The sequence below is a fragment of the Harpegnathos saltator genome, unplaced genomic scaffold, assembly GCF_003227715.2.
Source record: "Harpegnathos saltator strain DR-91 unplaced genomic scaffold, Hsal_v8.6 scaffold774, whole genome shotgun sequence".
Taxonomy (NCBI): Eukaryota; Metazoa; Arthropoda; class Insecta; order Hymenoptera; family Formicidae; genus Harpegnathos; species Harpegnathos saltator.
In genome coordinates this window covers 158446-167500 of record NW_020230620.1, presented here as the reverse complement: position 1 = coordinate 167500, position 9055 = coordinate 158446, and the positions used below count along the sequence as shown (strand labels likewise).

The window sequence follows — 9055 nt, the reverse complement described above, 5'->3', positions numbered from 1 at the left end:
CTGCCCGGCAAATATTGTTCGAGTCGTTTTGTTCTTCGGTGTCGGCGGCTCGGCGGCGGCTAGAATCGAGGGAGATGTCGAATGGCGAGTCGAGCGACAGGTTGCCGGGGAACAACTTTGGCTCGTGCACCGACGGCAAATGCATAAAACGCACCACGCAGGAAATCACGAGCGGCATGTGGTTCGGCCCGCGCCTGGGAAGGAGACGTAGATCGGGCGAGAGACCGGAAGTCGGAAGCCCCGACGACATCGAGGCTCTGGCGAATGCCCTGGACGGAGCGCGCTGGACTCTCGTCAAGATTCCAGGTGAGTGACAGTATTTTCGTATTCTCTCACGCACGTCGCAGCTTATAGCGCGACGAGATTTCTCTCTCTCTCTCTCTCTCTCTCTCTCTCTCTGCTCGGAGGAGGATCTATCGAGCATCTATCGAGCGAGCGCGACGTGTACGTGTGCGAGTGTGAGTTTCAGCTAACGACAAGAGGCAACCGACTCAATTTACGCCGCGTCTGGGACGAGGTTCCAGCGAGGACCTCTTCTCCTACGCTCCTGGAGACGCGCTGGACAGAAGCGAGGAAAACGATCATCCGTCACCGCCGCTCTTTGCGCCGCGTCTAGGACGTCGGCTTCCTTGGGCACCGTCGCCGAGACTCGGCCGTCAATTGCGCAACGCGCTGCGAAAGATGTAGGGCGTGCCGTGACGCACGGCACCTCCAACGAACACCTCGACTCGAAAAGAACGAACGGCGATTGAAATTATAGCACAATTACGATACGGAACGAGAGAGAGAGAGAGAGAGAGAGAGAGAGAGAAAAAAAAGGAAAAGAAATAAAAGCTCTTGCGTCTATTTTTCTTTCTAAAACTAGCCGTTGCTCCTTTACCCGTTTCACCAGTTGTCGCTCACCTCTCATTCGTCTCATCTTGATCAATCGCGAGGACAGGCGAGATTAACTTAATGTCTGAACGGCTTATTTGAATTAGCGACGGGGATTTAAAAATATATTCAAACTGTGACGACTCGATCGGACTTCTCGTGTGACATTGTGTAATGTGTGGTGTCGTATCGATACATTTTTGCTTTTGCTTACATACATCTTCTCCATTTTATATTCTCCCGTTGATATAACTGTTAATCATTTCCTGCTGTGTAAGAACAAGATGAGAGCTAAGGAACAGAGTATAACTGTGTACGCATATATAGTTTTACATATTTTTCAAACGCGCACAAACATGCCCCAGGATATTCTCTCAATTCGTTATCGTTAACGTTACAATTGTGCTTGATGCTAATGTAAAATTTATAAAAAGTACGCGATAAAAAAATAATTATAAATGTGTGAGAGCTGTTTGTTTATACGCGGAGATGATATTATACGGAAAATGATTAACGCTATTTTCGGCCTCGAGAAGGGTTGAGAGAGAGAGAGAGAGGGGGGGGAGGGAGAGAGAGAGAGAGAGAGAGAGAGAGAGAGAGAGAGAGAGAGAGAGAGAGAGGAAGTGTGACGGCGGAGAGATAGAAGGGCAGGGTGCCGAACTACAGCTTGTAATTTCTCGACCGGAACTACCGCGAGCCATGTGGTAACATGGAAGATGGTCATAATCATAAAACTCAAAACTAGCAGATACAAGTTAGTCTCCGGTCTCTTTTATACAGCATAGTACACCGAGTATATCGAGAATCATTTGTAAAATCCTCTTGCGACAAAGGCCTGGGAATATCAATGTTTATCGTAGCGACGTGTGTCGAACCACCAGTTTTACAATTTCGAACGATGGCAAATATCTCAGGATGAACATTTCTCGAATAATAATAAAAATGTGGCTGCAAGGGTTAATTTACAGATAAGACAGCGATAAAAATCTAGAACAAAATTACGAGATCGATGTTTAAGATCAATCATTTCCAAACTTTCTTTCTGCTCAAATACCAATCTAATGATGGTATCGATTTCTTCGGGCTAATATATATATATATATATATATATACATATATATATATAACAAAATATACATATATATATAACAAAGAGTGGGAAGGGAGAAACGATACGTACCACCCCCCCCATTTCGCGAGATCGAGACAATTGTTGAAACATCGCTGTTGATGAATAAAGAAAAAAAGAGCAATTGCCCGTGCGGAGACGCTCTGTTGACGTTTGCGTTATGTTATAAATCAAGGCTTTGAATCCATATGATTCAAAGCGAATTCAATTTTCCATTCTACGAATAATTGTCTACGTTCAGGGACAAGAGAGACAATGGACAGATTTGTCAAAGATTTGACTTACACATCACAGATCACTCTAGTTGTATATTGAGGATTCGATTCTGCTCAACGTGCAACGTGCAATCAATCTTACGACGATCTGTACGATTCTATCGAGTCGCGTGCAAGCTTCATCGAAGTATGAACTAGTATGTAAGAAATATGAAATTTTGGTGGTGTCGCGATTCTTGGCGATAGCCAATAGCGATAAATTTACTTACCGAATTGCACTTACCAAATCGCCATCTGTTCAAACTTTCTCATTCACGTTCATTTTTGATTGAGATTGCGCGAGATTAACTGTGCCCAATTTACATTGAGTATACATACATATAAATAACGATTGGCGACAATTAATTGAGCCTGTTGCCACGTTATTACGATCGCTTTGCATTTATCACTGTTACACATCACATTTTACTAACAAAAGTTCCAATAATTTGCGTAGAAGCGGCACTTTGATTGACAAATTGACGCGACTACAAACTGGTTCAAACTGGTAACGTACCTTTAATTGGTATGATAGTTCTCATATCTAGATAGTTAGAATGGGGTAACTAGAATTTTCTATTATACAACAAACCTCTTCTAATTATCTCTCTCTCTCTCTCTCTCTCTCTCTTTCTCTTTCTTAACTGTTATTTTTTCAGAAATCGATTGATACAGTAAGCTAATTATAAACGTAACATCAATAGTAATCAGTAGCATTGTAGATATCGCGATATAATAAAATACAATATCGGTATATAGATGGGGTTGAATAATAACAGATATACATTTCTATGACAAGTTTAATAAAGTAGCTGGTCCCTCTCACACTTTGAAAAAATTATAGCAAATTATTTTCTCAGAAATATACAAATATATACGCACACATGTGTGTTGTATCTTTTATACATATCTCTAGAAATATAAGTTTATTTCAACTTTTTTTTTTCTATTTCGTACACAGGTACAAAAGTCCACTACTTTACAAATATGAACAATAAGAATGCATACTTGCACATATTTGCGATATATTACGTTTTCATATGTGTAAGTACATACATATACGAACATATATATATATATATACGTATGCATGATATATGGATATGTATGTACACACACACACATATATATATATATATTGCGTCAACCATCAGAAGCACTGTTTTCGTTCACTTGTTATTTGCTTAACGCTTCAATTTTATTTTGCAGCAGCTCTTCAAGCTTGTACGTATCCATGGCGAATTTGCGAATACCATTGGCCAATTGGTCAGTCGCCATTTCATCCTCGTTTAAAAGCCATCGAAATTCCGCTTCATCAAATTCCATTCTTTCAAACTCGGTCTTTTTTGCAGATTCCACGCTCAGAACTTTATCAACAGGCTTGTTACTCTTTTCCAATTCCTCCAGTAATTTCGGACTTATAGTGAGACAATCACAGCCGGCGAGTTCTTTGATTTGATCTAATTAATAATATTAAATTAAAAGAAGCCTCCTCCTCCCCCTCCTCCTGTACGTGGGCGCGCATGTGTCGGTAGCTCCAGGGTATATTCTTTGTAATATACATATTAATGTTATACATTTTCTTTTACTATTCTAATAGGATACTTGCCAACATTTCTGAACGAGGCACCCATGACGGTAGTCTTGTAGTCAAATTTCTTATAATAATTATAAACCCTTTTCACGAAGGCGACGCCTGGATCATCTTTCGCTTCGTAAAACTTTTTAGTCAAACCTTTTGTATACCTATAAAAAAGGATTTTATCTTTCATTCTTGTCTCGTAGAAATGTGATAATAAAAACTAAATTCAACTATTCACCAGTCGAGAATTCTACCGACAAACGGTGAAACGAGAGTGACTCCCGCATTCGCACAAGCAACAGCTTGCGCGAGAGAGAATAGCAGTGTCAGGTTACAGTGAATTTCATAATTTTCCTCCAATTCTCTAAAACGTTATTATCACTTATTATACATATTCATAGAGAAATAGATATTAGATATTGCAAAAATTTATGTATTACATTCCCCACTGAGATATTTATTACAAATATATCGTAGTGAAAACAGAAATAATTTTAGTTTCTATTGTAATTTTCTTTCCTTTACCTCGCCGCTTGGATACCTTCCCAAGTTGAAGCTAGCTTAATCAAGATTCGATCCTTACTCACGCCGTGTTCCTCGTACAGAGCGATCAATTGTCTTGCCTTCTCAATGCTAGCTTGCTTGTTAAAGGATAATCTGGCATCTACTTCTGTGGAAACTCTTCCAGGGATTATGTTCAAAATCTCTTTACCGAATAAGACGCAGGTGATATCAAGGGCTGCTTCGACCTGCTCCTCTAAAGTACTAGAAAGGAATCTCTACGTTGAATGACATATTAAAATAGACTGCGACTGTATTAGATCCGAAAGCCGAGACCAGCAAGGCAAGGGAAGGACAAATTTTGCGATAAAAGGGAATTTACCAATGTGATGTTGATATGAATATACAATCAATACAATGATAATCTAAATTCTCAACTTCAACTAGATGTATTTTAGGGAAAAATGTGACTGACAATGTCGCAATATTAATATAATTGATAGTTGAAAACGTTAAACTGCAAAATCCCAGCGTAGAGTGCTAGAGTGTAAGCGAATAAAGTGTGATTTTGCATTAACAGATATATCATGCGAGTACTCACGATCCGGACTTTTTACCATACTGAGCAGCCTTTTCAATTAAATATGCGTATTTCTCTTGATTAGCAACAGCAAGAATCAAGGTAGGATTTGTTGTTGCATCCATTGGCTTAAATTGGTCCATAACTAAACAAAACAAAACAAAAATAGCATTTTTCTCAATTATTTCTCATCAAATATGTCGACAAATTGTCGAAACTGCGTTTTCATTTTATCCGTGATAGAGGAGAGAGATAGAGAAAGAGATAAAATTCTACTCTTACAAGTAAAGGTATCCAACTGTCACTCACCGATTTTCATGAAACTTTGCCCACTTATAGAGCTATGGAAAATAATCGACACGTATTTTTTTTTTATCTGCGGAGAAGCAGTTTTAAGGGTGGAAACTATCCTTTATTTATATAGAGTGTTTTCGCGCGCTTAGAAGTGCTATCTTGTTGTTTATTCGAAAGGCTGAAAGGTTTCATGGGATTTTTGGAGTCGCTAAATTCGAATCTGACGTGTGAAAATTCAAAAATACAAAATGGCGGATCAAATATGGCATCTATGTCTCGTGAGTGGGACCATTTTTTCCATGTAAATTAAAATTATGTCGACGAAAATTACGATTTTTTTAGGTTTTCGAGATCGCTCAATGAACAGTGAAATATTGAAATATATGGAACATTTATTCTCAATAGATTCATTTAATGTTAGCTGAAATAACAGCAAATTTCATATAAGTTGCCTGAAGACATTTCATATGCACGCATAAAAACAATTAATGACAAACAGTAATACTAAAAATAGTGAAAACAATGTGATTTCCCCTATATATGTAAAAAATCGTAATTTTCGTCGACATCATTTTAATTTACATGGAAAAAATGGTCCCACTCACGAGACATAGACGTCATATTTGATCCGCCATTTTGTATTTTTGAATTTTCACACGTCAGATTCGAATTTAGCGACCCCAAAAATCCCATGAAACTTTTCAGCCTCTCGAATAAACAACAAGATAGCACTTCTAACGCGAAAACACTCTCTATATAAATAAGGGGTAGTTTCCACCCTTAAAACTGCTTCTCCGCAGATAAAAAAAAATACGTGTCGATTATTTTCTATAGCTCTACAAGTGGGCAAAGTTTCATCGAAATCGGTGAGTGACAGTTGGGTACCTTTACTTGTTAGAGTTTCTTCTCCGATTACACAGAGGTCAAAGTACTTCTGATATAATGGAATATTCATTTTAATCGCCTGCATAATGTGATAAATTTATGTTGATGTAATGTATATCATAACCGTCCGATTTTAAAATAATCTCTTGTAAAATAATAAAACATAATACACACATTCACGAAGAAAAATCACAAAAACCCAAGAACACGAATCAATTACTCTCATGCGTTGGTGTCATGGTGCGAACGTAGAATAAATGTATCGGTGCTGCGGTTAAGATAATTGTCGTCGCCATAAAAAAAGTGCAATAGAAAAAACAAATTTCTCACATAAGAGCAGAAAAAGTCATCCGACTGATCGGCACGAGCGCGCGTACGCGAAACAGCGGCCCCATATATTCAGGACACGCTTGTAAGCACTAGCTTAGCGCGCTGTTAATGAAAAGCCACGCAATATGCCCGGCGCACTAACATAGTTATAAGCATGTTCTGAATATGGATCAATGTGTTGTTTCCTCAAAATCATGACTCTGCAAGATGCAGCGTGCTTGTATGTGCACATATTCTTAAATCATGCGTGTGTTCTTGAATCAAGGAAATATAGTTGTAGTTTCAAGTATGGGACATTATTACGATACATTCTATAAAGGAGGTATTCTATCAAGCGCTTCTCTCAATTAATACTCGTGAAATTAATTTCGAGCGAGTCTTCACTTTTTACTTTACTCTTAATTCGAAATAAATAACTTTGTGAGAATAAAGCTCTGCCTTCTAAAAGCATGCAATTGCTACTTGCGAATTCAACGACAAACAATTGATTCGCAAAATAATTGGTTCGATCTTTGTATGAATGATACATAAGAATAGCTGACAGTGATGAATATCATAAGAAAAAGAAAAAGACGAGTAACAGAGCTACGCTCTGTCTCTTCTCTTCCCCCGCCTCATCTCATCCATGTTATTGAATGACGTTTGTCTACCGTCACCTTCATCTTTGACCTAACATGAGTTACATCTTTACCTTCAAAATCACCAGTGTCGGCGACCACCATAGTATGCTCCTTCAGCTGTTTCAACGAAGTGGTCTTCGCTTTCTTTGCCAGTAGTAACTCGCTCATTATTGCTCAGGATACTTATACACACACGGAAGATGCAAACTTACACTTCTCACTCACGCGACGTGCCGTCAGGGCGTCCAACCGGTGCTGCGAGATCGGGAGAATTTCCCACGCTACAGCGCATGCTTGAAGTGACGTGGCTACATATATCTCAGTGAGTCAAAACCCACTGACGGTTTAAAGCGCATGACAGAGGATCCATGGAGGATCCTTTCTATTCTCCCTATAATCCTTCCTTCATATTTTCTCTCAGACGAAGGATCCTACGCCCGACTATAGATTGAAAATTACAAGTGGACCAACTTAAATAACCAAGATTTAAGCCAGCGGTACACGGTGCTTGTTTTCGTGCTGGATTGCTTGCTGGATGAAAATATTGCGTTCTGATTAGTGCATTTCCATCCATCTTCAGAAATGTACCAATCAGAATGCAGTGTTTTCGTCCAACGAGCAATCCAGCACGAAAACAAGCACCGTATGCCGCTGGCTTTAGATTATCTGATTTATCCGATTGCAATTTTCAATACATAGTATCATACGGGCGTTAAAATACCTTTAAATTAATACGGCACTGAGACTTCCACAGCGTTTACTCAATACGCATGCCTAGAGATTCTCCTCGATCTCGCAGCATTGGTCCAAACTCCCTCTTGTAAAAATTGGACGCAGTTTTCAGTGCCCTCTGCGACTGACCCTGGATACGGCTGAACTAAACGGGTGACGTCATGTGGAGTGGGGATGGGCGCCAATTGAAATATGAATTGGCGCGTACAGGGGCCCTATTCTTGAACTACTTGCGTATACGTAAAGCCCTCTGCCAGGCATGCCAGGCAACAGGCAATAAGAATAAAAATAGACCAATCACAATCGACTATTACAAGAATAATCTATTGTGATTGGTCTACTTTTATTCTTATTGCCTGTTGTCTGGCATTGTGCAAGAGGCTTAAGTGGCAAGTTTCGACTTGCAATCGCAATGGAAAATCCCTAGAACCTTGTATTCTTGACAGTCGCAAGTGAAAACGTGAATACGCAAATTATCATTCGCAATGCAACGAATGGGTAATACCATCCGTTTCTCTAGAAACGTATGTGATACGTTATGCAAAGTACAGAAAGTGGAGTATAAGAGTACACATAGAAGCACACTGTTATTAAGAAGAAGAATAATTCAATAGCTAAAGGCCATTGCACGTAAAAAAATTTTAGTCGTAACCGTAAGACCGTAAGCAAATTGACCAATCACAATCCAGCATCTCGAGATATACGAATTGTGATTGGTCAATTTGCTTACGGACTTACGGTTACGACTAAAACTTTTGTACGCGCAATGGCCTTAAGACGGCTAAAAGAGTGGAAAATAATAGCTGACTTTACATATCCGTAAGAGAAATAACAAATACGAAATTTAAGAGAAAATAGCATATAAATTTCACTGCATTTTAATTATAGAGTAAAATTGTGTAATTGTGTAATAATGGATTTAGACGATATAATAGTAAACATACCGGTTATAAATGCGTTAGAACATGCTGAAATAATGGAAGAACCAAAAAAGATTTTTCCATACTAGTTCCATATTGGTTCCATATTTTTCACTATGTTCTGCTGAACGCAGCCAATTAAAGTTCGTCGTATTGTATTTTTGGTCGATATTTGCAGAAAGTACATATGCTTTCCAATGTTGTCAAACGTAATTAAACGCAACGGAAAGCGTATACGTTTCTAGTTGCGAATACTACACAATTAAGTTCAAGAATACCGTGTCAGAAACGTATGCGTATTTTTACTATTCGCAACGTGCGTATACGTAAAGTTGCGTATAGATTCAAGAATAGG

At 38.8% G+C, this 9055-nt stretch overlaps 2 protein-coding genes across 3 annotated transcripts in view; one reads left to right on the top strand and one right to left on the bottom strand.

The window, feature by feature from the left end:
• Positions 1-809, top strand: part of Pban (pheromone biosynthesis-activating neuropeptide) — a 1192-nt gene extending 383 nt beyond the window's left edge. For both annotated transcript variants that reach the window (XM_025306324.1, XM_025306323.1), the window contains exons 2-3: positions 64-306; positions 470-809. In XM_025306324.1, coding sequence (XP_025162109.1) covers positions 64-306; positions 470-687 — 461 coding nt within the window. In that variant the 3' untranslated portion in view covers positions 688-809. The remainder of the gene's footprint in view (positions 1-63; positions 307-469) is intronic.
• Positions 810-3038: 2229 nt separating this feature from the next.
• Positions 3039-7331, bottom strand: Taldo (transaldolase). Its single transcript, XM_011155161.3, has 6 exons — positions 7120-7331; positions 4941-5064; positions 4364-4603; positions 4077-4202; positions 3866-4002; positions 3039-3716 (listed from the first exon to the last, which is right to left on the bottom strand). Exons 1-6 carry the CDS (start codon positions 7214-7216, stop codon positions 3433-3435), a joined length of 1008 nt encoding a protein of 335 aa, XP_011153463.1. The 5' UTR covers positions 7217-7331; the 3' UTR covers positions 3039-3432.
• Positions 7332-9055: the final 1724 nt, after the last annotated feature.

Coding starts and splice junctions, on each gene's coding strand:
- Taldo (XM_011155161.3), bottom strand. CDS start 7,216: ATGAGCGAGTTACTACTGGCAAAGAAAGCGAAGACCACTTCGTTGAAA. Junction 5,065..7,119: donor CGACACTGGTGATTTTGAAG/GTAAAGATGTAA, acceptor TGTTTTGTTTAG/TTATGGACCAATTTAAGCCA. Junction 4,003..4,076: donor GTCGGTAGAATTCTCGACTG/GTGAATAGTTGA, acceptor CCTTTTTTATAG/GTATACAAAAGGTTTGACTA.